This window comes from Eurytemora carolleeae, unplaced genomic scaffold, assembly GCF_000591075.1.
Source record: "Eurytemora carolleeae unplaced genomic scaffold, Eaff_2.0 scaffold620, whole genome shotgun sequence".
NCBI lineage: Eukaryota > Metazoa > Arthropoda > Copepoda > Calanoida > Temoridae > Eurytemora > Eurytemora carolleeae.
Window position 1 is genome coordinate 159,317 of NW_019396554.1, and position 27,627 is coordinate 186,943.

A 27,627-nucleotide genomic window follows, 5' to 3' on the forward strand; every position below is an offset into this window, starting at 1 on the left:
CCACCCCCTAGCAAAAGTCCTATTTGCGCCTCTGATTGTGTTTCCCAGTGTATTCATAAACTTCCAATGTTTTTTCTTTTATCAGTTTTGCGATTAAAGGTTACATGCATATTAACATATGTATCTATGTACAATGTACATATTAACATATGTATCTATGTACATATTTTAAAAATGTTTTGAGGGTGAAATGTCAAAATCATGTACTAATGGTTTAATTCATTCTTGTACAAATAAAAGTTTTAAACCTTCTTCTGTTGATGTTGATTTAATTGCTTTACGAGCGTTTAGATTAACTTATATATTGGCACCCTTTCATCATTAATCATGCTACATTTTTAATCCTGGAAAAAATTCACAATTTGAACAATAAATGAAACCAAAACTTTCAAAAAGTTTTTACTTTTAGGAAATACAGAAGCTGAAAATTTAAAATAAAAAAAGATAGAAATTACCATAATCCATGTTGTAATACCACTTCTCTTGATATTCATAACAGGAACCTCTGAGACATTTTTAAACTCATTTTGAGCAAAGATTAAAGGTACTGTCGGCGTTATTTCAAGTGACCCTCCATGGCAAAATCCATATAAGCATTAATCTGATCAATGTGTGATTAATGATGTCTAGCTTAAAGGGACAGTAAAGGAAAAATGAAAGGGGGTATAGGCTGAAAGCTAATCACTTTAGCTCTTGATCGCGACCCATGAAAGTTTTATCTGATGTTCCTGTCTCGAGAAATTGATATAAAACTGTGTTAAAATTATACGAAAGTTCATATATGTAAAATTTAGAAAATCTTAAACTTAAATCACGTGACCAGAACTATCACCAATGGCAGAGCAGTATACTGGTCACGTGTCTCCGCCTGTATCACGTGACCACTTTACTGCACTGCCATTGGTGGAATTTCTGGTCAAGTAATACGGACGTAAAAATAATATTATGAATGAAATCTATTGAAAATAGAAACAACAAATATAAAAGTAAACCTAAATTACAATTAGCTTTCACTGGGATATAATCGTTTTCAGATTGGTTGCTTATTTGCTGAATATGATCTGTTTAAACCTACTACTTTTATACAAAATTTTATATATATTAATTTTCGTATAGATTTGACACAGTTTTATATCAATTTCTCGAGACAGGCACATCAGATATGACTTTCATGGGTCGAGATCAAGATCTAAAGTGATTAGCTTTCAGCCTATACCCCCTTTCATTTTTCCTTTACTGTCCCTTTAAGTCACTTTTATGGAGAAACAGAAAATGAATGTCTCATTGATTCTTGATCAGACTGAGCTTTTAAAGGGAATGACCGGCTCTGTAAGGTAGTTGAACTGAGTATACAGTGTTGTGGAAAGCTTCTTTAGGATTCATTTGGGACATATAAAACTTTTTAAAGATCTGAAAATCGTGAGTTGGAGCGCAAATTCGACGTTCAAAACTCCTACTTTGGGGGTGGATACGTTTTCAGAATCGGTTTTTTTAAAATTACTAAGTAACGACGACGAAAAATAAAGTAAAAATCATACAGTAATCTAATTAGATGGTTGGGAACATATTTCTCAAAAAAAATTTGTCAATAAATCAATGCTAAAATCAATTACTTCGTTTTCATCATTATATTTAATTTCTTATTTTCTCTGAATTTATTCGCTGATTTCTTTAAATTCTTCAAATTTCGTCTTTTCAATAATAATTCCTGAAAATCTGCAGAAAATCTTTGTGAATAATGAGAAACCAGAATAATGCGAAAATAGAAACTAATAATTAAACAAGATTACCTATTTTCGATGAAAAGATTAATTTTTATTTTCTAAACCGGTTCCTAAACAACTAATTAGTTTACTGTAGAGTTTTGTTTACATTTTTTGTCGACACTATTAAATAATACTCAGTTCAACTACCTTACATAGCCGGTCTTGTACATAAGGGTATCGTTGAGAATCAGACATGCCACTCTATTAATCGAGGGTCCCTTGAAATTGCGTTTACAGTCCCTTTAACATCTTTTGAATTGAATTTGAATTTGAGATTAACAATTCAGTGTCAAAAGGATAACAAAAGACTCAATAGTTTTTAATCATTACAGGAACGAAATTTAATAAATATTTTTAAACATGGGCATCTTTTTGGCAACGAACGATGGATAAACAACTTTGGTCGTTCAGAGAAATAAAACAAACGATAACAAATTTCAAATTGTAAAACCAACTTGAAAAAACGATAGTTTTATTTTACCTAACAAACTAGCCCAACTATATTAAGTCCAGTCCCAGGTGAAACTAGGGCTAGGCGTTGTTCCTGAGGACTGATCGTTCTTTCACGGGAAGGAACGGAATGATTAAAAAAGTAGGAACATCTCCAGCCCTAGGTGTAACATATTCTTACCAGTTGCAAAAGATCCATCCATACAACATCCGTACTTAGAAGATTCACATCCACATCCCTTTAAATAGAATTGCAAATTCATTGAAAAAGAAGGAAAGTACAGTGCTACCCACAAAGGATGAGACTGTAAAGACGAAATACGACAATCCCTAGTTTAGATTAAGTCTTCTGCCTTGAATGTGTTTTTTAAATGTTTTGTTTTATGATTGACAAAGAAAAAAAGAAGTTTATAGTTGCAGTGCAGAGAATTATGAATTTAATGTAAATTTCGTATAATCATCTCTGATTATTTATCCTTTGTGGGTAACCCTGTATAAAAGCAGTTTTATGAAATTTATTTTTAAAGATGTCTAAACACGAGGAGTTAAGACATACACTATTAAATAAATGTTCTCACCGCAAACTAAAATTTTCTAATCCCTATATCATTGCAAGTTGATGGTGTAAGCCTTTGATATTTCAAACTCAGACTATAATTTGATTTACCAGAATTTATAGTTTAAAATATCAAAGATCTAAAACATGTTGCAAAGATAAAGGGTTTAAAAATCAAAGCTTTAGGCAAGAACGTATTTCCTTTATAATCTTTGTCTTTGCTGCACAAAATCCGATAGAGAACCCCACAATTCACTCTAGTATGCCGAGTCCATTAGCGATTGATCCAATCAGGGTTCAGTCATGTGTTTGTTGTCTATTCTGAACCAATAGAAATTGAATGGCGGTATCATCTATCCTTCTATCTATCTCATTATCAAATTAGTTATGAATCCTTATATTGGCGCTATAACAGTAAATGGAAATATACTTCTACTGAGACTATAATGAAATATAAATTAGAAATTTTAGTAAGGCAAAAAGATATTTTCCTACTATTTTCTTAGAAAAATATTTCAAGGGACTGTGACTGGCTGCTCTTTTAATGTAATTCGACACTTAAAATTACGTCTACAGTCATTTTAACTGGATAAAAAAATGACCTGGAGTCCTGGACCATCTGCTGGGGTCAACTCATCCTGACAACAGCCATAGGGTAATCTGTCACAATATTCACATCCCTCCAAGTTTGGGCCTCTGAACCATACAAGCTAACTCAAATGTAAAAGGAATTATCATCCTCTCCCTTTGAACATTTTAGGTGAGATGGACAAAAAGCATAAAGAATGTGGACATTTATAAGAAAGACATCATCAATTAATCAATGGTAAAATATTAAGGAGTTGAGCCTTTGCCACAAACTCTGATTTTCTAATCCCAATATCTTTGTAACCCAACATTGTTTACCTTAGATATTTTGATCTATGAATTAGAAAATCAGAGTTTGTGGCAAAAACTCAATTCCTTTGGAGAAAATATAGTAAAAAACAAGCCAAAAACAAACCAATGGAATGCCCATCACAATACACACATATATATTGTTATGCTATGCTTTACATGTAATATTATTCAATTTTAATAATTGATAAGCAATTAATTGTAAAAAAAATCTTTTAATGAGTTAGCAACCTACTGGGCAGGCGTGACACCATCAGGACAACAGCCATTTCTAAAATTAAATAATTAAAATCATGGAAAATGGATGTCTTTTCTCTTCAAGTGACCCTACAATTTATCTAATTACCTTTTTCAACAGTCCCTTTTATCTTATTTTTAAAACATGATCGTAAAGGACCCTCCTTTTATTTAAAAGATTTAAAGCAGTATTTAAATACAATGTTTTCTAACCTGAAGGTTTCACAGCTGCAACCTTCCAAGCCAGGCCCTGTGGCCTAAAATTTTTTTAAATTTTTTCAATTTAAAATAAAGTAAATTTTTTAATGGGGTTATTTTCACTCATTGGTTTTTAAATGGTAAATTTTCAAAAGGATGGTTCAGATCATAAATATGAAAAATCAACAAAGCGTTCATAGACATGTCAACAGAAAATTTGGATGAAAAATTAAATATCTTTTATAAAAAGGATTAAAACCTCTGTTTTCTGGTCTTCACAGCAACCATATTCAGTATATTGACATCCACAGCCCAACTTGTCAGGTCCTGTAAAAAAATAAGATTAATACGTTAAAATTGTTTACTTAAAGGACTAGTCCAATGAACTAAAAAATTGTAAATTTCACTTATTTACTTTGAAACAACGTCAAATACTTTACTAATAAGACTGCATTCTTAAATATTGTTTCCCTTTTTCACAGTTTTGTAGATCTTACAGGTCCATTTATCCACCAAATGTATGTTTTTTTTACAAAAATTAACTGTTAAGATCAACAAAAAAAACATTCTGACACTAAATTTTTCGAAAGTGTTGAATCATACAATTGTAATGTAATAACTTTTCAAAATATGCCAAATATTATTTTAGAACTTTTGAAACTTTATTTGAATTTACCTTTAGAAGGTGTAAGACGATCTGGGCAGCAACCGTACTGGGAGGATTTACAATCACAACCCTAAAAAGAGATTTTTCAAATTGGCTAAAAAGGTGGGTGGTAAATTTTTCAGCTTTTTCAACACTCTTACAATATCTAATCTCCTGTATATCTGTCATAATTTATCTCTATCCATCTCATGTTTAACTCAAGTAAAATGCATGTAAGATGTAAATCTTACATGTAACTCCTCTCATAAAAATGCCGTTGAAAAATGTTTTGAAATTTAACATGTAATCAAATAAATTTGCTTTTCTCATATTTGTGCGTAAAATTAAGACTAGAGGAGCTAAAAGGTCACAAAGCTGTAGCAGTAATGTCACTTAAATTTTGATGTGATCTATGAATTGTAAGGTTTAATGCTTTGTGTTACCAATGTTAGGTACTCTCCAGGGGGATAACAATTCGTGAACGTATAAAATGCCTTTTTTTGCTAAAAAATAGGTGAATTTTTTATTAACATAGGTATGTATGGTAGTTAGCAGATACTATAAAAGTATAAGATTTTTTTGTAAAATCTTGATAAAAAAAAAAATATTTAGCAAGAAATTCAACTTTAAAAATCTTTAAATTGCCTCTTTTTTTTCTTTAAGACTTGCTTAAGTTTTTGTCTTGGAAGTGACTGTAGTTTGAAAATGAAAAAAAATAATNCGCAGTGTTCGACCCCCTAGCCCATTCTAGTCACAGCGCTCGGCCCCATTGCATCCTGCTTTGCCTCAGAGGGCCAAACCAAACCCTAGGGAAGTTTCCACTTGGAAATTTAAAATTTGGGAAGTTGCCACTTGGGAAATTGTTACTTGGGAAGTAGCCATTGGGAAAATGCCTTAAAGAAAGTGCCTTTGTATAGGTATAAAAGTCAAGCCACTCAACTTAAAATTGTTAAATCAGGATAAGATAAATCAGTCTGGAGGTTCATAAGTTATGATCAAAAATCAAAACAAAGCAAACAAACAGACATTACTATTTTAAATATAAAGCTGCTATCATGAAAAAAGTCCTTATTTTCAAGGTAATTAAACTATTTTGAATTTAATAAAAAAATCCTGAAAATATTTATTCACTTGAAAGAAAAAAATTTACCTGGAAAAAAGGTCCTTCTGCATCAGAAAGATAGTCAGGGCAGCAACCATGCTCACTGTAGGAACAGCATCCTTTTCAGATAAAAATATATTAAATATAATGGAGAGTAGATCATTCTGCCCCCAATCTTGAGGGCATAATGATAAAACTTAAGAGATGTAATACTGCTTAAATCCTGCCATTCTGTTAAAACAATTTTATACATTTTTGAATTAATAAAAAGCCTAAAAATTTGTTGGTGAACAAAAAAGAGGATTGAATAATTTTAAAATTTTAATACCTAAGAAATTAGGTCCATGGGCTGGATGTTTATCATCTTGACAGCACCCATACTCAGATATCTGACAACCTATTGAATTCATTAAATACTTTTAAGTAGGGGTTGACATTTTTTTGGTTTTTTTCTAGCCATTCGTTAATAGAACTAGTTAAAACTGTTTAAATGTGTTTGTTTTTCAGGTAAACGGTTTTTTAGCTAAATAACTATTGACTAGGGTTTCCACCGGAATTCCGGGTTACGGTTTACATATGGAAATGATCCAGAAATTTTTTCCATTTCCATTATGGAAAAGGTTCCGGAAATCCGGAATTCCAGAACGATTTCCGGAACGATTTTTTCCCCGTAAACTGGAAATTTCCTGGACTTTGTTCTGGAATTACGGAACGTTACGGAATAGGGTTCCGGAAAATTCCGGTTTAAGGAACAATTGTTCTGGAATTTTCAGGAAAAAGGTTATGGAAAACGTTGAAGACATCTTAAACTTATGTAAAAGATAAAACCAGTAAGTAATACTATCTACAGAATAATAGAATGTAATACTTTTAAGTAGGGCTTGATATGTTATGGTTTTTTCTAGCCATTTGTTAATAGAACTAGTTAAAACTGTTTAAATGTGTTTGTTTTTCAGGTAGACCGCTTTTTAAATAACTAGCGACTCCTCTGTTAATTTTCAAAAATCTCCCTTTTGTTAATTGAACTTTGCCCAGCCCTACATTTTAGAAGAAACATTTATCATTTAGATATTATGATAATTAAATAAAAGACAATTCCTCAAAGTTAATGTAGGCATAATTTCCAGAGATACGATACCATTTAAATCATTAACTGATTAAGAATAACAGATATATATCTCTTTTTCTGTTGGAACACTTAAAATGGTTGAAAACTTTGTTTACAAGCTGTTTCATCTTTTTATTTCTTGGACTCGCAGGAAATAATTGTTTTTTTGGTCTTACTTTTAAACCCCCACTTGACAAGAGTTGTAAGATATTTGGGGAAAATGTGAAGTAATTGCCATTCACTTGAAATATGATCCACAGTCTTTTTCATCACAATTTCCAAAAGGGCAACTTCGGAAAAATTCCATTGGGGAAAAGTCATCTTAGAAATGCTTTTGGTAAGATACTTTTTACTTGAATTATAATAAAAGCTTCACTGTGCCTTTTTTATTTTACCTGAATTTCCATTATCATCTGGATAGCTAGAATCATCTTCATTGACATCATTATCATTAGAAGTTTGAGAAAGGTTATCTTCATCATTTTCATGTTTATCTTTTACTTCTTCAAGCTTGTCATTATCACCCTCCAGTTCATATTTTGCATCATTTAGTTCATCATTGGCATCATTGGATTCATCATTGGCACCACTCACTTCATCATTAGTATCACTCACTGCCTCAGTGGTGCCACTCACTTCATCATTGGGATCATTTAGATCATCATTTTGATCATTCCTATCATTATTGGCATCACTCAGAGCATCATTAACACCATCTAGTTCTTTATTGACATCTTTTGAACTAATCTCAGAGTCACTTTCCGTATCTTCACTTACTTTATCACTAATTTCTTCATGAATGGCTTCATTATTATTTTCTGGATTCTCCTCTTTTGGCACTATGCGGTCACTTTCATCATCAGCATTCACAAACAAATCTTTATCATTGTCATTTGTATTCTTCTTGTGGCAGGGGTAAATATTTTACATTCAAATTTCTAACAAAATATTTTCAATTAAAGAAGCCTCCTAAATAGTTTTTATTTTTAAAATTGATCAATCTTACTTAATAAAATGCATGTATTCAGCTGTGTAATTTTATAAAATGAAATATTCAAAATGATCCAGAAATTTTTCCACTATAGAAAATATTTCAGATCAAAACCAGGAATTTCAAAAAATAATTTCATAAACCAAAAATTTCCAAAACCTTTTCTTAAAATATTATAAAACTAAATACCCCTGCCCAGGTGGTACTATTTGAAGCTGTTTTATTCCCAAATGTATCCTCCAGCTGAGCTGAGTAATCATCATAATAAAATCCAAGCTCACTCTCTTGCCCAAAGAGGAAGGAAAAACAGCTGAGAAATACGAGAATACAAATCAGCTTCATTTTCATATTTCACTGTTCATCTTAAATATTTTCAAAAGTATTTAATATGACCATAGCTGAAAACTTTAGAATAATGGATATCAAGATCAATGATTGATATCCACAATGGATATATTTTAGTATTATTAAACACTGGATATATTGTAGTCTTATTAAATACTGGATATATTGTAGTATTATTTAATACTGGATATATTTCAGTATTATTAAACACTGGATATATTGTAGTATTATTAAATACTTGATATATTTTAGTATTATTAAACACTGGATATATTGTAGTATTATTAAACACTGGATATATTGTAGTATTATTAAATACTGGATATATTGTAGTATTATTAAACACTGGATATATTGTAGTGTTATTAAATACTGGATATATTGTAGTATTATTAAACACTGGATATACTGTAGTATTATTAAACACTGGATATATTGTAGTATTATTAAACACTGGATATATTGTGGTCTTATTAGACACTGGATATATTGTAGTATTATTAAACACTGGATATATTGTAGTATTATTAAACACTGTATATTGTAGTATTATTAAATACTGGATATTGTAGTATTATTAAATACTGGATATATTGTAGAATTATTAAACACTGGATATTGTAGTATTATTAGGCACTGGATATATTGTAGTATTATAAAATACTGGATATATTGTAGTATTATTAAACACTGGATATATTGTAGTATAATCAAACACTGGATATCTTGTAGTATTATCAAACACTGAATATAGTGTAATATTTTTAAACACTGGATATATTGTAGTTTTCTTAAACACTGGTTATATTGTTGCATTTTTAAATACTGGATATTGTAGTACTATTAAACACTGAAGTGTATTGCAGTATTTTTAAACACGGATATTGTATTGAATATGAGCAAGGTATACAAACTAAAGGTGGAGGGGATAGTGTTTATTTACATTTTAAGATAAATCATTAAAACTTTTGTAAACAAACGAGTGATCCATACTCTTCCCAGCTCCCAGCAAAGTTCTAACCATTACGATCTCATTGTTATTGTTTAGATAAAACCAGTTCCTAATATGATATTTGTACAACCATGTAAAAACAAAACTTGTTCCAAACAAAAATTTATAAAATTTCTAATATTTTGTTTTTAATAAAACATTTAGGCTGAAACAACTGAAAAACAAACCAAGTAAAGGAATATCACTAGTATGCGTATATATAAGCACTAAACTGCTCGAGCTATAAAGAGCGTCCCATATCATATTGGATCATCTCCAAGCTTTAATGCCAAAATACGCACACATAATTCCTGGTATGGTATCTATTTTACGAGAAAATTTTTTAATTAGCCTTGTATTTTTTTTTTAAATGATTAATTTTCTGATTAGTCCGTTAAATATCAATTTAGAGTTATACACGATCTACTATGATGTGGGACACCCTGTATATATTAGTGTAACTTTAACTCTTGAAATTAAAACGTGAAAGGATTTGAGTCTTTGTCACAAACTCTGATATTAAAAGTTCTAACCATTACGATCTCATTGTTATTGTTTTGATAAAAACCAGTTTCTATAATATGATATTTGTACGTCCATGTAAAAACAAAATTTTCAAAACAAAAATTTATAAAATTTCTAATATTTCGTTTTTAATAAAACATTTAGGTAAAAACAACTGAAAAACAAGCCAAGTAAAGGAATATCACTAGTGTGCGTAAATATAAGCACTAAACTGCTCCAGCTACAGTATAAAGAGCGTCCCATCCCATATCATATTGGATCATCTCCAAGCTTTAACGCCAAAATACGCACATAATTCCTGGTATTTTTTTGCAAGAAAATTTTTAAATTAGCCTTGTAATTCTTTTTAAATGATTAATTTTCAATTTAGAGTTATACCCGATCTAATATAATGTGGGACACCCTGTAGCTGGGCCGGCCAACTTCAGACTAAACACATCACAGAGTGCTTCCGTTTCTGCAACTTTCACAAAACCTTGAAATCTTGAAAAGATTAAATTCTTTCTTGTCTTGAAAACAAATCTGCAACAGCTCAGAGATATATATAGTTCTCTTCATCATTTTAATCAATATTTTTTTTGTAGATTTTTGTAAACTCATAATAAAAATTTAAACTTTTTGACAAAAATAATTTAATGTTTTTTCCCGAAAATCCTTAGATGAGGAGAATTAAAAACACGTGGAGAATTTTGAAACGTAATGTGTAATCTCTAGTATTTCAATCGTAATCGTTTGTGAAGATTTAGAATTTTAGATAGAGTACAGTGAGAACTAGAACACTCTGGAATAGGAAGTCGACTTTTGGACTTTAAATAGTCCAAAAAACGTGAGGCACAGTAATTGTGCAGTGTAAACAGACCCATTCCACTTAATAGGGGATTTAATACATTACTAATAAAGCTATTTGCTTCGTAAAAACATCAAATGCACATCAGCATTGCTTTAATGTCGTCTTCCTATTCTACAGTTTTCTGGTTCTCACTGTACACTAGTTCACTCTATACCTGNAACCCTAAATGAACCATACATCGTAAGAATTTATCAAATGTCGTCAAATCTCAGTAAACCTCACTATTTGCGAAAATAAATAAATAGCCATGACTATGCAGTATGCAGGAATAGTTTCAAAGAGCTCCATATAATCATTCAGACAGTGAAGAATACGACATTTGATTAATTCTTTCGATGTTTGGCTTCTTTAGGGTTTAAATATAGATAGATATGTATTTCGGCTAAAATCACAATAATAATATGTTACATTTCTAAATTTTTAAATTTCTTAATAAATGATTCCTAACCAGGGCTACAACCTAACCATTTTTATTGATTGGCTGGCCCTCCTGAGTTTTAAATACTTTTTATTTTGGGAAATTAACAAATAACTAATGTGTTACACAAAGTAATTTAGAAAACAAAGAAAAATGGAGCAGGATCGCGACTTATGATATTTTCCAGGGGGGGGGGCGTTCCCCCTCCCCCCCATAAGCCATCTCTGGAAAGAAGGGGAAAAAAAGAAATAGTGGACCCAAGCTTTAAACATACAATTTTTGATTTGTTATAACTTTCAAAGTAGATTACAAGATTTACAAATTGTATGAGTAGCATTTCCTGTTTATCCAATTAAATTCCTTGGAAGCCGAATAAAGTTTTTAATATGTTTTAAAATTAAATACCTTTAATTCACATTTAATACCTATAATTCACATTTAATACCTATAATTCACATTTAATATTAATTGCAACACTAGTGTTCCAAATTCTCCCTACTAACCCAAAAACCTAAAAATATCAAAGCCTCTATATAGGTATACGTATTTTTTTTTGTATATTTATGTCAAAATTTGTATGCTCAAACCTAAAAATATGTATATTTTCGTAAATTTCATACCAAAATTTTTTTCACAGTTTATAGGTTTTTATTTTACATATTTTTACGTATTTTTGGTTTAATCTTAACTTAAAAAATTGTATTTTTTAGATTTGGAAAGTTTGATGCAAACCTAAAAATACGTATTTTTCGTAAATTTTATGCCAACTAATTTTTCAGTGTCAATATATTCACGAAACCTTAACTGCAGAAAAATGCAATTTTTAGTTAGAATTTTAAAATATTTGTGATTTTTAAAGAGAATTGTTATGTAAGAAATTTAATACAAACATTTTGGTAAATATAATGTTTCAAAATTTTTGGAGTAAATTGATGTTTCATTAAAATCAATGTCAGTAAATTCTAGGATTTCGTACTTCGCAAACTTTTTCGCGAAATTTCGCTTTTTTTGCGAAAATAAATGAAGCGAAATTCTTTTTTGTTTAAATTCAGTATTTTTTCGCGAAATGTTCGCATTTTTCGTGAAACGATGCGAAGTTTTCGTAAAATGATTTTCCTTTTTTCGCTGGAAGCCCTAGTAAATTCTCGATTTTTTGATAAATAGAAGTTCTATTTTGACAGTCTTGTAACAGGTATAATTATTATAATTAAAGATTTATTCACAAACATTTAATAAACATAAATATATTACATATTACAAATATTAATGGTATAGTTTAAATTTGTTTTGTTAGGAATGATGTTAGATGTATATTCATTATTCACTCTCATAATCTACAATTTTATAAACCTGCAAATTTTAAAGAAATCATATAACCAGCCTTTTGATAATTCATTTTTTTTTCAGGAATAAATATATTTCACTTAACTAAGTTGATTCAGGAAAAGTATAAAATTTTGGTAACAANCATTAAAATAAACTGGATAAATTCGCAATGCATCGTAATTGCATCAAAGAAATTGCAGAAACGTCTGCAAATATCGTTGTTTTTTTCGTTGTTTATATTGTCAATTGGAAAAATGTGAATTAAAGACATTTAAGAATAAGAATAGTATTGATCTAAAGGAAGAAGAAAGGTGACGAAATATCTAGTATTTTGACGGAACAAAGAAATTTAATTAGTAGTGTTCAATGACAACTCTATGGGACGTCTTATTACATCTATTTTACAAATGTTGATGACAAAAGATGCAAGCAACAAAATTAGTCAAAAGAAATATATGTTTGAATTTTAATATAGTTTTTAAATAATTTGAACTAACATTGTGTGAACTAGTAGCTTTTGAATTTTGTGCACTGACTGTTTCTTCAATCTTCATGATTTTTGCTTTTTTTCTCCCTTCATACCCACAACCTTCCTCTCCCAGACTCATATCCTTGTTCCTCTTCTCAGCTTCAACCTTTAGTTCAACATCAACTGTTCTCTGTAGTTTGGTGAGGTATGGAACCACACTGGTTAAGGAAATTACTCGAATAGACTGAATTGGATTGGATTAAAGATTGGAAAGAATAAAATTCCATATTTACACAAAACTGTTTTTTTCAGTAAAATGTGTGACAATTGTTCAGATTTCCAGCTTCTACTGTTAAGGATTGAACGTTCTGCTGAAACTACAAATTCAGGTATTTTGATCAAATAAATTAATAATTTTAAAGCAGAATCAGTTCAGATGATATTTTGTTTACTGTGATGAAATCTTTTGTTTTTTCTTAGAACAAATTGAAATGATACTTTAAAATTTACAGATTTGTCTTATTTTTAGTTGATTTTAACGTCTTTAAACCTTCCCTTCGATACATTCATATCAGTGGTGTACACAGGAATTTCCAAGTGGGGGGGGGGCTGAAAACCCCCTAGAAACCATACATTTTACTGATCCAGGGGGCGGGGCGGCTGAGCCCCTGTAGCCTCCTGTGTACGCCTATGATACATTATTCAAAATACATATTATACTAAAGAATGTATCGAGAGATGCATTGAACAATGAAAATATTGTTTTGTATCATTGGTTGTTGGTGTTTGTTAAAAAAACAGAGTCAAGGATCCATTTATTGGATCCGGATCCAGGTCATTAACATGTATTAAAGATTTGCTGATTTTTTGTTTAGTTTAATGCTAGAATTTGATTAACGATTCAGATATAAAGAAATTTTTTATGAACTCTCTTTTTTTAACATTTTTTGGTTAATATTTTAGCCGTGGATTCGCATTTTTGCGGACCCGGATCCAGGAAGCCAAAACGTTGCGGATCCGGGTCCTAAGCAATGGTCAATAATCATTAAAAAATAACTGGACGAGATTTTTATATACTTTAAATGTTTAGATAATGAGGGTGAGGGGGAGATAGAGTTAACAGGACAAGATGTCAACATTTCATTAAACTTTATCAATACCTGGCATCAGAAACAGTGCATGTGTATATTCAGGTTTGCTCGGTTTACTTTAAATATGGATTTATTGATTGATTGCTTAAAGAAACTGTAAGCGTAATTTTGAATGACCCTCAGATGCAAAGATAGCAATATCTGATTCACAACGGTACCCTTGAAACCTTTATTTGATAAATTATGTGAAAGATATTGTCGTGTTTTAGGTTTAAAAGTTTTTAACTTTGATAATTCTTACATGTTTACATGCGCAGTCACTTTTGTAGAGAAACCACAATTGAAAATGATAAGTTTTTGAAATTTAAACATTAACATCTCATGTATACTTGATCAGACAAAGATCGTTACTTAACAATTTATCCAAAAGTAATATATAGAAGTTAAGGAAATTTGATTGATAAATTGAATGCTTATTTGATTTTTTTCATACTCTTAATTATTATGAAGAGTATTTAAGAAGTTTAAAATAAAGGTTATAAATAAATGAACAAATTATTTTATTTTTTTATGATATTATTTAAACGTTTAATTGATTGATTGATGATGATTGATTGATTGACTGTGGTTGGTTGGTTGATTGATTGACTTGTCTACGCAGGGATGTGAAGAACATTGAAAGGTTCTCGACCCTAGTTCAGACAATTACTAAACTAGCGCTGGTTCGGCTTAAGCAGCTTCCAGCACTTCTACTGCCAGGTATTTACTTAAAGGGACTGTAAAGGAAAAATGAAAGGGGGTATAGACTGACAACTAATCACTTCAGCTCTTATCGCGACCCATGAAAGTTATAGCTGATGTTCCTGTCTCGAGAAATTTATATAAAACTCTGTCAAATTTTTATGAAAATTCATTTTTATACAATTTTGTATAGACATAGTAGGTTTAAACATTACATCATATTCAGCAAATACGCAACCAATCTGAAAACGAAGATATCCTAGAGAAACCTAATTTCAACTTAGGTTTGCTCCTCTGATCCTCTCCATGGATAAATATATACATTCTATTATAGAAGGAGATGGAGAGGTTGAGCCCCGCCCCCCTGATCCTGTCCAGGGATATATTGAGGAGGCGGAGATACTCGTAACCTATCTCTCCAGGTACTACACATGTATCCCCTTTTGCAGGGGTACAATTTTTCCTGATTATCCCCCCTTTACATTTATTAACCTGGAACTTAGTGTGCAGTCCTTCCTTTTAAAATACTAACAAACTTAAAACTTTGGATTTAAAGGTTTTTAATTAAAGAGATTGAGAAAATTTAGATATTCTGGCAGAAGTTGGATCAGTTTATTAATGTTTATCTAATAATGAAAGGTATTTAGGATGTTCATGCTACAGTTCCCCCTGTATCTAGCAGCTAAACAGGCAGGATCCAGACTTGAGGATCTTAACCATGCAGAGGCCACTAGTCTAGCAGTATTCCTTGATGTTGCAGGTCAGAGGTTTAATATTAATCATGTAGAGGCCACTAGTCTAGCAGTATTCCTAGACGGTTGCAGGTCAGAGGTTTCATATAGATAATGTAGAGGTCACTAGTCTAGCAGTATTCCTTGATGTTGCAGATCAGAGGTTTAATATTAATCATGTAGAGGTCACTAGTCTAGCAGTATTCCTTGATGTTGCAGGTCAGAGGTTTAATATTAATCATGCAGAGGTCACTAGTCCAGCAGTATTCCTAGACGGTTGCAGGTTTAATATTTTTGTAATAAAGTTAGAAACCATGAATAAAAAAGATAAAAACAATGGAGGAAAAATCCTTAACTTGGAGGAAATGATATAAATAAACAATTCGAATAGCTACGAGGAACCTACACTATCAATTTAATAACTTTATGATGATTGATTCATTTTTTAATGTTTTATATTGTTTAGGAGATATTGCCGATATTCCGTTGGTTCTTCTGCAGAATGTTGCCAAGTTCTGTAGGACTGGTGGACTACTGGCGATGACAAATATACTTAATCTTCCACCAGCAGTTCTCCCTCATTCATTTGCTCATGGACTAGGTATTTGATGTCTAATAGGCTTTTAGGGCGCTCCGCTCTATCTGTGAGCATCTTCTTTTTGTTTAATGTAAAACAAAAACAAACAAAAAATTCGCGGATTTAGTAACATTTTTTCGTGGATTTTCAAAATATTATGAAAATCTATAATATTTGGACACAAATTGTTTTAATTTTGAGCATCCATAAACCTTCACGGGGGTCCCACACAAAATTTTGGCCTGATCGATTCAGCCGGTTTGATGTTTATCGGAAAAATTGGACCGACCTACAGAAAGAAACCAACAGAGATACAGTAAGAGCCAGAAAATTGTAGAATAGAAAGCCGACTTGATGAACTAAGTTATGATTAATGATCCAAATTAGCATGAGACAGCAATTGTGCAGTGAACACTGAACACCCATTTAACTTCTTATGAGATATTTTTTTAGCCAGCTAGTACTCAAACTATTTGCCTTGTAACATTATGAAAGACACTTATAGATTATCTAAATTATCTTCCTACTTTACAATTTTGGTCCGGGTTACCGACTTTGGGCACATCTACTGGACAGGAGAAATCCAAGAAGTCCCGGATGAACAATATTATTATTATTATTATTATTATTAATGGTTTTGTGTTTCAGTTTCTATTTTGTGTAACTTGAAGCTGTGGTTGAACCCTCGAGCATTGTCTCAGCTGTTTAGTCCGGTTCGTGCAGCTGCTCTTCAGGGACACACATTTAATCATAATTAAGTAGTTCAACTACCTCGACATTGTTGAACCACGTACAGGGGAATATATTTCTTCAAAAATCATACCCCCACGTTAAAATTGTTTTCTTCTGCCAGTATTTTAGGATCTTGTAAGTTTCACTAAATATCAGATTTGAAAGGGAAATGAATTTTTCGCTCAAAATTAGCCTGAAGAAGAAGAAAAAACTCGCCAGTTGATGTTAAATTATTTATTGAATTAACGGAAAGGACTGGATCATCAAGAAGCAGTTCGTTTTTACTAAAAACTTTTTTCCGTTCGTAAGTTAACGTTTGTTTAGGATTGAGATTCAGCCTTAAAGGGACTGTAAGTAACCTTCACCTTTCTAAACATGTAGAGTATACCGTTGTGTTTTACTGACTCGAAAAGTGTTTAATTTTAATAATTTCTCCGTTTCTTCATATTAGCAAGAAATGCGCAGATGAAAAGAAGCAAAAACATGGATATATCATTCATACTTGTTCAGACACAGCGTTTAACGGCACCGTTGTAAATCGGGCATTGCCAACTTTCATCTTTGCAGGGAGGGTCACTTAGAATTAAGCTTAAAGTCCCTAAATAAAAAAAAGCAGCATATCAACCGAGAACAGAGTACCTTTTAAAATAGGCATTGTTATCTTTGCATGGAGGGTCACTTGATATAACGCTTACAGTCCCATTTAAAGATTGAGCTTGTTATATATTGAATGTTTTGTCCATTAGTATCTGTGTAAATTATCTGACTTGGAACTCAGGCAGCAGCATAGCAGAGCCATGGCAGACTTTCTTTGGTCCTGTAATAAGGTTTGCGATGATTTAAAAAAAAAATTCTTGAATTACGTTACATTTTTAAAGAATCATTTTGGTAAAACTTAAATCACTGAAAAAAAAGTTGAGTCTCTCAGGGAGGAGACTGAATGCATAAAAAAGAAAGTTTTCATCTCTTATAAAAATTTGACAACATAAATACTTAAAAATTCACAAAATCTTGTAAAACGTGATTTAACATCAGACGTGAGACATAATTTTTAAAGCTCAAACACGAAAAGTGATTTCTGAATTGTCTAAACGTTCTTTGTTACTGTTAGTACTGTTTTAAAAAAGATTTCTACTTTCATACCCTCAGAGCTCACAGACGGTTGAATTTGTAAAAAACATCTAATTACCAAGTTTTAATTATCCTAATTGGTTTCCAATATGATCTTATAATTTAGCAAAAAGACCCAAAATGTCCGAGAAATTGAATAATGACTTTGCCATTTAGAGAAAATAATCTTAAACTACTCAAATTTCGTAGTAAAAGTAAGTTTTGCCCTAATGCTTCAAAATGTTTCAAAAATCAGGATTTTTTAGAGGCACCCTAGGCCTAGGGTAGGAGTAGAGTGTTAGAAATTGTTTGAAATATTTCTTTCTCCAAACTAAAATAATGAAAATTATTTAGGTTTTTTTAAATTCATTAAATTTAAAAAGTAGTTATCTCTATTCGTCTTTTTTTAAAATTTTTTTTTCAAAATTTGGGGCAAGTTAGCCAAATTTTGAAAAGGCTCACTTTCCATTTTCCAACGTTATAACCACTAGAGTCTAGGATTCTCTTAGGTTGGTTTAAAGATTTTAATGGGACTAGGTTAAAGTTTAGGTTTTAGGAAAAGCTGGGTTCAATGAATAAAGAAATTTGTATTCTTTATAATTTTAAATTCCTTAAGAATTTTTGAAATTTTTTTTAAAATTACATTTTTTTGTATTTAGGACAACATAGATTCTCCCCCTGTTCTGGATAAAGAGGGTTTAGAGCTGGCCTTTAAATATTTCTCCTCTCCTACACTTACCATGCGTCTAGCGGGGATCAATCAAGGAAATCAATCAATCAATCAATTTTTCGATCAATTGATCAATTTATTAATTAACAAATAATTTGATTAATTGATAATGTAATTAATCAAGTAATCTGTGAATGAAAAAATCAATCATTCATCTATTTGATCAAACAATCAATTATTAAATCAATTAATCAATCAGTCAATTAATTGATTAATTGACAAATCAATCTTCAAATCAATTAATTCTTTGATCAATCAATCACTCTGTTAATAAACAATATCAGCCAATAATTGGAACTTTTTGCAGATCTTATCTTGCATAGTTCAAATATTAAATACACAAACAAACTAAATAAAGAAAATGATGGAACTTAATTTATTTTTTTATTTAAAGAGAATCGCTGGGGTTGTTCCTTGCTCCAGGCAATCCCACCCATCAGCACTCCCCCTAATCGGAAGAGATTTCTAAAATTGATTGATAATGATTGATCAGTGAACGCTCATATCTCGATCTACAATGATGTGTGTAGTACAGAGGCAGGACCAGAGGTTGACCAGCTTGGTACACAGCTAGCTGACTGGATTCTAGACAGGAATATTATTCTTTACAATCAATCAATCAATCTTATATTGAGGGGGGGGGATACCTTACATAGCCGGTCACTCCCTTCAATAATTAATCGATTTGTTAAGGTGCACGATCTGATCTCCCCCCTGATCAAGAACCTTGAGGCTGGACCTGTGCTCCACCTGCTCACCCTCCTCAAGACCCTGCCCTTGAAGGAGCACACAGAGCAGACAATATACCTTGCTCAGGTAACACTAGAAACGAGACCCGAGATTAATTTTAAAATCCGCGAAACTTTTTTTTGAAAAAAAGTATGAGTGGATCAATTCAAAATCTGCAGGAAATAAAAGAAATGCAATAAGTTTGTACAGTGTACAGTGTACACTGTACACTGTACCTATGATGTATAGTTGTTTAAAAAATCGTTATCCTCAAAACCTTGTCTATTACGACGAGAATGTTATCGTGGAGTGGCAACACATTTTAAGAATTAAAGAAAATAAATGGCTTAAGGGGCTAATAAAAAAATGGATGGAGGACCATGTTATGGATTATATTATATTTTATGTACAGGTTGTACAGAAGTTTATCTGGTCCAAGGGCAGTGTATTTCCTCTACTACCAGACACCCAACCAGGACGGCGGGGTAGTCGAGCCAGTACAGGATCAGAAACTCAGCGTAGGTTCCTACAGTCGGGCAGGCGGAGCAGTCGAGACAGTATTGGATCCGACCAGGGTCGCCGGTTCCTGCAGTCCGGTAGACGGAGCAGTCGGGACAGTACAGGATCTGACCAGGACCGACGGTTTATAGAGAACCAGAGGAAGCGTAGTTGTACAGAGAGCAGTGAAGATATGGATATTCAAGAACTAGCAGAATTAGACGACGAGCAGGTGACAATTTGTCCTTGAAGTCGGCACAAGCTGAAATAGTGCTGATGCACGGGAGGTATTTGGGATTAAAAATGATTGATTGATTGGTGATTTATATATATATATATATTATATATATATAACTATCTATCTATATCTACATACCTATCTATCTACCTATCTCTAGGTTATAAAGCAGTCTCATGTAATCCTGAATTTTCTTGCCATGGAAGCAAGACTAACCAACGTACACATTGAAGCAATATGGCAGGCAGCCCAGCTCAAGCATTGTAGTAAACAGGTTGGTTATTAACTGGTGATTTGTAGTTATTTGATTGATCTGTAATTGATTAATTGATTTGCGATCAAAAAATAAATCAAATGACCTAGATACACAATATGGTAATACCCTCTTTCTGAACTTCGATAATTTGATTGAAACGTAACTGAAAAAATGATTGATTTAATAATGGAGAAAAGTTTATTTTTGTAATTGATTGATTGATCTGTTAAGGTGTATTTTATAGGGAACCTGGATAATATGAGTTATTTTTTAATTGATTTAATGATTGGTTTATGATTCATTAATGATCGGAAATTGATAAAATGATTTTGCAATTGATAAATTGATTTGTAATTGAAAAATTAATCTGTTTAGATGTATAATCTGATTGACCCTTTGATCTAAAACCTGGATGATTTATCGCTATGATTTTGATTTAATATTTAATTAATAAGGTTCAAGACTTGATTTCCCCTATCAAGATTCTTGAGAATTAAATTTAACTTTAATTGATCGAATGATTGATTCATATTTGATCATTTGATTGATCTTTTAAGGTGCACGATCTGGTTTCCCCTTTGATTTAGAACATGGATAATTTGGTTGTACTTTACTTTGCATTACCTGATTTACCCTATGATCTAGAACCTGCATGATTGATTGAAGATTGATTGATTGAATCTTTTGATTTTGATTTTGACTTAAAGGGAGTGACCGGCTATGTATGTAAGATAGTTGAACTAAGTATACAGTGTTGTGGAAAACTTCTTTCGGATTTATTTGAGACATATCAAACTTTTTAAAGATCTGTAAATCCTGTGCTTGAGCGCAAATTCGACGTTCAAAACTCCTACTTTGGGGGTGGATACGTTTCAGAATCGGTTTNCGAGCAGGTGACAATTTGTCCTTGAAGTCGGCACAAGCTGAAATAGTGCTGATGCACGGGAGGTATTTGGGATTAAAAATGATTGATTGATTGGTGGACTAATACAGTGTCTGATTAATTGATTTGTAGGATAGTAAGATAACATGTATGATTGATTAATTGGTAGGATGGTGAACATAGTGTATAGTTGATTAATCATGGTTGAATGGTGGACAGATGTAGTGAATGATTGATTATTTGGTTGGATGGTGGACAGATATAGTGTATGATTGATTGATTGGTTTCATGGTGAACAAATATAGTGAATGATTGATTAATTGGTTGGATGTTGAATAGATATAGTGTATGATTGATTGATTTGTAAATTGGTGAACAGATAAAATGTATGATTAATTGATTGGTTGGACGATTGGCAGATAGATAGGTAGATAGATTGTATGATTGATCTGATGGTTGGTTTGATGATGGACTGATTAGTTTGATGGTGGACTGAATGGTTTGATGGTGGAATGATTGGTTGAATTGTGGACTAATTGGTTGGAATGTATAGTGGACTGATTGGTTTGTTGGCGGACTGGTTGGTTGTAAGGTGGAGTAATTGGTTGGATGGTTGACTTATTGGTTGGATGGTTGACTAATTGGTTGGATGAGGGACTTATTGGTTGTATGATGGACTGATTTGTTGGATGGTGATTGGTTTGATGGTGGACTGGTTGGTTGGATGGTGGACTGATTGGTGATTGGTATATTGATTGATTGACTGATTAATTGATTGATTGATTGATTGACTGATTAATTGATTGACTGATTGATTGATTGATTGATTCATTCATTGATTCATTGATTCATTGATTTATTTATTGATTAATTATTGGTATTATTTTTTAATGACCAAATATTTGATTTTATGTCAAGCTTCTTGATTATAATGAACTTGTTCTGGATAAACTTGATGAATTTCTTGATTATAACGTACTTGTTCAGGATGAGCTTGATGAGCTGGATGATTATAATGAACTTGTTCAGGATGAGCTTGACGAGCTGGATGATGGAGATGAGTTTAGTGAAGATGATGATGAACTTGTATCCTCCAGTGATCCAGATTCAGATTCAGGGAGAACCCCTAGACATAAACCTACCCATCCAGGTATCTATATATAAAAAGTAGTAATCTCAGTTTGTCTGTTTATTTCTTTGTTTGTTTGTACGATCAAAACTCAGAAACCCTTTTACTGATTTGTCTGAAACTTTGATTGGGGAACTCAGTAGATTGATTGATTGATTGTTTAGATGTAGACGATGATGATCAACTGGATCAATCAGTAGACCTGGATTCCCCTCCTCCCCGGTCCCGGGTCCATCTCAAACCACCTTCAAGTCCCTTGGACCGGCCTCGAGGTCCCACAAGCCGGTCTCGAAGTCCCATCAGCCGGGTGTCTGGTCCCTTCAGAATCACCAGAATAAAGCCAGGGAATAAACAGGAACTACAAAGAAAGGTAAAAACTTTTAAAAGAAAATATTTTCCGCTGAACTTGCTCTACAAATCTGAGTAAACAAGTTTCGTCAAAAAAAGTGTTATTAGTTGCATCTTGTGCGTCTTTTTGTATATATATGAAGCAGAAATCAAAAGTGTCCACAGTGGATATTCATATTATGCGATTGCTATTAAGGGTATCCAATTATTAAATTTTCAGCTCTGATCTGATCTGATCTGTTTTTATAGGTATCCCTGGAAGATGAGGAGGAAGAGGATGATGTTGAGGACAATGAGATACTTGAAGAAGAGGAAGAAGAAGAGAACCTGGAGAATACCAAGGATTCTGATAAAGAAGATGATAAAGAGAATGAGGAGAAGGTTGAGAAAGATAAAGATGGGAAGGAGGAGAATGACGTAGATATTGTTAACAAGGAAATATCATTGAAAAGATCCCGCGAACCTTCTGATAAAATATCAGGTACAGAGTGGTGGACTAATTTTGATTAAATGAACAGTGCAAGGTCCAATAGCAAGAAAAGGGACAGTGCAGTGCCAAATTTTTAACTAAAGGGACCGTGCAGTGTCTAAACTTCATTAAAGGGATTTTTTAGAATATTTTGGTTCAAATGTTGAATTTTCTTGGATACAAATTTTGATAAGATTTTACGGATTTTGGCCACCAAAACTTCGATATTTTGACAACAAAAGCATTAATACAGGAGTATCAAATCATGATTTGATTTTGGTTGGCATTTGAAATTTTCGTTAAAAAAGCTTTGATTAATATTTTGTTCAGGAGAGTTTGAATTCTCCAGCGAGGGAGGAAATCCTGGTCCAGGGCCCAGCCGGGGGGAAATTGGTCCAGGGCCCCGGGGGGATCCACGAGCTAAGAAGGCAAGGATAGTTCGAAAACTGAGTGAAGCGGAGCAGCTACCCCCTCCGGTCAACTGTTCAGGGACTTGGGGAACTACTTGGGACGACGGGGGACAGGTAGATATCTATTCATTCAACAATCAATCTATTTTTTATCTATTTATCTATCTAGTATTATATTAGATGGAGAGAGATGTATATTTACATAAATATAAATATATATTATATATAATATATATCTTCTTAGAATTTGTTTAGAACATGTTCTATTGTTTATAAAGATTATATTAAGATTATATATATATACAAAACTTTCAAGGGTACCGTTGTGAATCAGGCATTGCCATCTTTACATGGAGGGTCACTTGAAATTACACTTACAGTAAATTAATTTACCTAGTACATGTATATGTATGTTCAGGGCGCTGTAATGAATGAATTGGCGAATCTGGTTGGGGCTGGGGAGGATGGGCGGAGAGAGGCGGAGCGTAGTGGAGGGCGTGGCCGCGAAGGAGGGCGTGGCAAGGATAGAGTAGGTGGAAGGAGGGATAGAGGACACCGTCTTACAGACATTTACGCTTCACAATATGTCAGGAACTATAGACAGGATTCCAGGTAGCTCATTCATTTATTCATTTATTTATTCATTCATTCATTCTTGTATTCATTTATTCATTTATTCATTTATTCATTTATTCATTTATTCATTTATTCATTTATTCATTTATTCATTTATTCATTTATTCATTTATTCATTCATTCAACTATATATCTTGTGTATCCAGGTATAAGAACGAGGTGGATACTAGTGGAGAGGGTAGTGATGACGATGAGGGAGGTATCCAAGGATACAGGGACCCTGAGACAAGTTCTCATAACTCTGCTAAATCTGAGAAGAATCTGGAGGATTTTGTAGACGAAGATGAGAGTTGTGAAGAGGAACTGGCTCGCCTTGCTCAGGTAAGGTAACAGTAGGGTAGATATTTGCTGATATTTTCTTGTAAAATAATATTTCTCCTCAGTAATTAGTAAATTAGGTCAGATTTTTCATTTCCTCCTATTAAATCAGAACCATATCTGGGGTAGATAATTCTTAAAAAATAAATCATTATATATATCTGACAATGTTTCCCAAGAGGTACTGGATATACAGCAGAATCCCTTGGAATAGCGACATTGAACTCAAAAAACAAATTCGATCGAGCCCAGCATTTAACATAAATATAACAATGTCTAAAAATAATAACTAATAGTTTCATTTTTAAGAATTATTCCTTTTTTTCGTTTTAATAACCACAATTTCTTGTTTAATGTGAAAAATGTTCAACAAATTAAATTAAGGGGACTTTGGTTGTAATTTCATGTCATCATTCATTTATTGAGTAATATGATAGAATCAGAAATAATCAATTTTCAGCGAGAAAGTCAAGGATATCTCTTCTTCCCTTGATCAGACATAGGTTTGAAGAGCACCTATATAAATCTTGATTATGTCTGTAGGTTGAACAGCTTGGATCAATTCTTCAGCAGCAGCAGTTGGCACAGATGGCCCAGCTCTACCAGTCCAGACTTAACTCAGAGAGGATGCACAACCGTTGTGAATCAGGCATTGCCATCTTTACATGAAGGGTCTTTTGAAATTAAGCTTTCAGTCCCTTTACGAGTTTGAGGAAGCGATCAGTTCCTTCTAATGTGAAGAAATTTANGGTCAATTTTCATGCTATTGCTAGTCTGGTTGACAAGGCCTGGTTAGTTTTGTGGATCAGGAGTCTGGTTAATCAGGTTAGTCTGGTTAATCATGTTAGTCTGGTTGATCAGGTTTGTCTGAATACACATGTCAGTCTGGATGATCATGTTAGTCTTGTTGATCAAGGTTGTCTTGTTAATCAGGTTAGTCTGGTTGATCATGTTAGTCTAATTTGATCATGTTAGTCTGGTTGATCATATTAGTTAAGTTGATCATGTTAGTTTATTTGATCACTTTAGTCTGGTTGATCATGTTAGTTTAGTTGATCACTTTAGTCTGGTTGATCATGTTAGTCTGGATGATCTTTAAAGCCTGGTTAATCATGTTAGTCTTGTTGAGCATGTTAGTATGGTATTGGGTGATCATTTTAGTCTGGTTGATCATGTTAGTATATGTGATCATGTTAGTCTAGTTGATCAATTTGTTGATAAGATTTTTCTAGTTGATTAGATTAGAATTGTTGATCATGTTAGTCTGGATGATCATTATAGTCTGTTTGATCATGTCTGTCTGAACTAAATGACCATTTCAGTCTATTTGATCAAGTTAGTTTAGTTGATGATGTTGATAATTTAGGATGGTGTTCATTGAGGGATGTCTGAAGAATCTGGAGAACAATAAATCTGTTGTGGTTTCTCTGAAACTTATTCCTAAACTTATTCAATCATTCCACAACTTTCCAGGTTGGAACATTCATTCATTTATTAGTTCTTTATTTTTTCACTCATTTATTCATTCATTCATTCTTTCATTCATCCATCAATCAATTCATTTGTTCATCTTATCATCCTTTTTTCACGTATTTTTTTATTTTTATTTTTTTTACATTCTTCAATTTGCAAATATTAATTGATCTTGGGTTTTTTCTTTTAATTATTTAAATTCAGATGCTCATTTATTTTCTTTGTTGAATTTTTTTATTTTATTTAATCATTTATTTAAATATTCATTCAATCATTGATTTGATTTGATTTGTTTATTTGTCTGTTCAATCAATCATTAATATTATGAAATAATTCATTTATTAATTCTTTCAATTATTCAATCAATTACTTTCTATCTATTCTCTTAATTCATCATTCAATTCATAATTTCAAGTTTTCTTTTAATTTAAAGATTGGTGTATTCGATTCACAACAGTAACCCTTAAATCTGCATCTGATTAGGAATAAGGAAGATATCCTCGTTTTCCTATCATAATTCCTGTTTTCCTATCATAATTCCTGTTTTCCTATCATAATTCCTGTTTTCCTATCATAATTCCTGTTTTCCTATCATAATTCCTTTTAATTTCTGACAATATTCTTATAATAATCAAAAGGACGAATGAGATATTCATGATGAGACCAAGGTTTGAAGGGTACCGTTGTGAAGTTACGTTTACAGTCCCTTTAATTGTCAGGCTCGGATACACATGAGATGACGATGTATATTGAGAGAACACACAATATGTCTCAGTTATTCTTCAACAATTTAAAGGTATATTTGTTGGGAAACTAAATTTTGAACGTCGGATGTAGATTGTTGATTTCGCACGTTTTCGTTAATGTTAATGGTAAAAATAACTTCGATTACAAAACCTCCTTGCAGAATTTATTAAACAATCAAGTGGAAATTATCAAAAATACAAATCGTAAGACCTCACTTCATTATTGATTTAGTATAGTCACTTCAATTTTGGGGTGTGGGTGTAGGACGTCCCTAAAAGCATGATTTGATTTGATTTGATTTGAAAAATATGAATACACGGTCTTCAGAAGACAGTGCTTGTAATCAAGCCTTGATCTCTGTCTCCTGCGGACCTACGGATTAGTTCAATTCCTCTTCGATATCCCGTGGTGTTCATACCCTGCACTGCAGGGATAGCTTTAATTTAGGGATAACGCATTTATCCTCTTTAAGAGTGCCAACATTGGATATCGAGATCAAGTGTTCAAGATTATCGATACTCCATACAAGAGTTCAGAGGCCAAATTTTAAGAATTTGAGTCGCGGCTTAAATATGGTTGGTTTCATTTAAATTCAATTTTTCAAGATTTAAGCCGGCGCTCAATTCAAACAGGTTTTTATCCGATTTAAGACGCGGCTCAAATTCATTTAACTTTTGTATTGAGCTTTTATGGAGCTACTTGGTTCCTGTAAATTTTTTCTTATTTTATTCTGTACATAATCTAGGTGTATACTCGAGGACCTCGGAGGGAGGGATTTTATCCACCAGCTACGGAGATACAAGTCCGTTTACACTTTCTAGCTGTCATATTCTCTATCTGTCTATCCCCAGATACATTCAGGTTATCTATCTATCTTCTTATCTATCTATCTATCTATCTATCTAT

At 32.3% G+C, this 27,627-nt stretch overlaps 3 protein-coding genes across 5 annotated transcripts in view; 1 reads left to right on the plus strand and 2 right to left on the minus strand.

The window, feature by feature from the left end:
* LOC111705398 (papilin) overlaps positions 1 to 110 on the minus strand; it is a 14,363-nt gene extending 14,253 nt beyond the window's left edge. The window contains exon 1 of the mRNA XM_023477929.1: positions 105 to 110. Within this exon, the coding sequence (XP_023333697.1) occupies positions 105 to 110 (6 nt within the window). The remainder of the gene's footprint in view (positions 1 to 104) is intronic.
* Positions 111 to 2,335: 2,225 nt separating this feature from the next.
* LOC111705416 (papilin) lies at positions 2,336 to 8,314 on the minus strand. 3 transcript variants are annotated; one of them, XM_023477957.1, is made up of 10 exons: positions 8,141 to 8,314; positions 7,356 to 7,860; positions 6,181 to 6,249; positions 5,901 to 5,971; positions 4,781 to 4,841; positions 4,364 to 4,431; positions 4,120 to 4,163; positions 3,905 to 3,940; positions 3,375 to 3,468; positions 2,336 to 2,455 (listed from the first exon to the last, which is right to left on the minus strand). In XM_023477957.1, the coding sequence occupies exons 1-10, from the start codon at positions 8,297 to 8,299 to the stop codon at positions 2,351 to 2,353; spliced, it is 1,212 nt and encodes a 403-aa protein (XP_023333725.1). In that variant the 5' UTR covers positions 8,300 to 8,314; the 3' UTR covers positions 2,336 to 2,350. The 3 variants fall into 3 exon arrangements, with proteins under 3 accessions (XP_023333725.1, XP_023333724.1, XP_023333727.1); XM_023477956.1 differs by having other exon boundaries at positions 7,356 to 7,863; XM_023477959.1 differs by lacking the exon at positions 2,336 to 2,455 and having other exon boundaries at positions 3,381 to 3,468; positions 3,901 to 3,940; positions 7,356 to 7,863.
* Positions 8,315 to 13,191: 4,877 nt separating this feature from the next.
* LOC111705399 (ubiquitin carboxyl-terminal hydrolase puf) overlaps positions 13,192 to 27,627 on the plus strand; it is a 14,695-nt gene continuing 259 nt past the window's right edge. The window contains exons 1-23 of the mRNA XM_023477930.1: positions 13,192 to 13,264; positions 13,966 to 14,068; positions 14,628 to 14,725; positions 15,042 to 15,129; positions 15,355 to 15,467; positions 15,532 to 15,657; positions 15,905 to 16,039; positions 16,664 to 16,728; positions 17,494 to 17,574; positions 18,517 to 18,599; positions 19,244 to 19,403; positions 19,729 to 20,046; positions 22,221 to 22,341; positions 22,485 to 22,690; positions 22,918 to 23,149; positions 23,468 to 23,661; positions 23,966 to 24,159; positions 24,330 to 24,504; positions 25,045 to 25,150; positions 25,531 to 25,543; positions 25,868 to 25,974; positions 26,694 to 26,770; positions 27,467 to 27,582. Of these exons, the coding sequence (XP_023333698.1) occupies positions 13,192 to 13,264; positions 13,966 to 14,068; positions 14,628 to 14,725; positions 15,042 to 15,129; positions 15,355 to 15,467; positions 15,532 to 15,657; positions 15,905 to 16,039; positions 16,664 to 16,728; positions 17,494 to 17,574; positions 18,517 to 18,599; positions 19,244 to 19,403; positions 19,729 to 20,046; positions 22,221 to 22,341; positions 22,485 to 22,690; positions 22,918 to 23,149; positions 23,468 to 23,661; positions 23,966 to 24,159; positions 24,330 to 24,504; positions 25,045 to 25,150; positions 25,531 to 25,543; positions 25,868 to 25,974; positions 26,694 to 26,770; positions 27,467 to 27,582 (2,984 nt within the window). The remainder of the gene's footprint in view (positions 13,265 to 13,965; positions 14,069 to 14,627; positions 14,726 to 15,041; positions 15,130 to 15,354; positions 15,468 to 15,531; positions 15,658 to 15,904; positions 16,040 to 16,663; positions 16,729 to 17,493; positions 17,575 to 18,516; positions 18,600 to 19,243; positions 19,404 to 19,728; positions 20,047 to 22,220; positions 22,342 to 22,484; positions 22,691 to 22,917; positions 23,150 to 23,467; positions 23,662 to 23,965; positions 24,160 to 24,329; positions 24,505 to 25,044; positions 25,151 to 25,530; positions 25,544 to 25,867; positions 25,975 to 26,693; positions 26,771 to 27,466; positions 27,583 to 27,627) is intronic.

What these genes read in the sequence shown, in the direction of transcription:
- LOC111705416 (XM_023477956.1), bottom strand. Translation starts at nt 8,299, where the DNA reads ATGAAAATGAAGCTGATTTGTATTCTCGTATTTCTCAGCTGTTTTTCC. An exon ending in ATAGTACCACCTGGGCAGGG is followed by an intron (nt 7,864 to 8,140) that starts GTATTTAGTTTT and finishes CCCTGCCACAAG; the next exon opens with AAGAATACAAATGACAATGA. An exon ending in TCGTCTTACACCTTCTAAAG is followed by an intron (nt 4,432 to 4,780) that starts GTAAATTCAAAT and finishes ATTTTTTTACAG; the next exon opens with GACCTGACAAGTTGGGCTGT.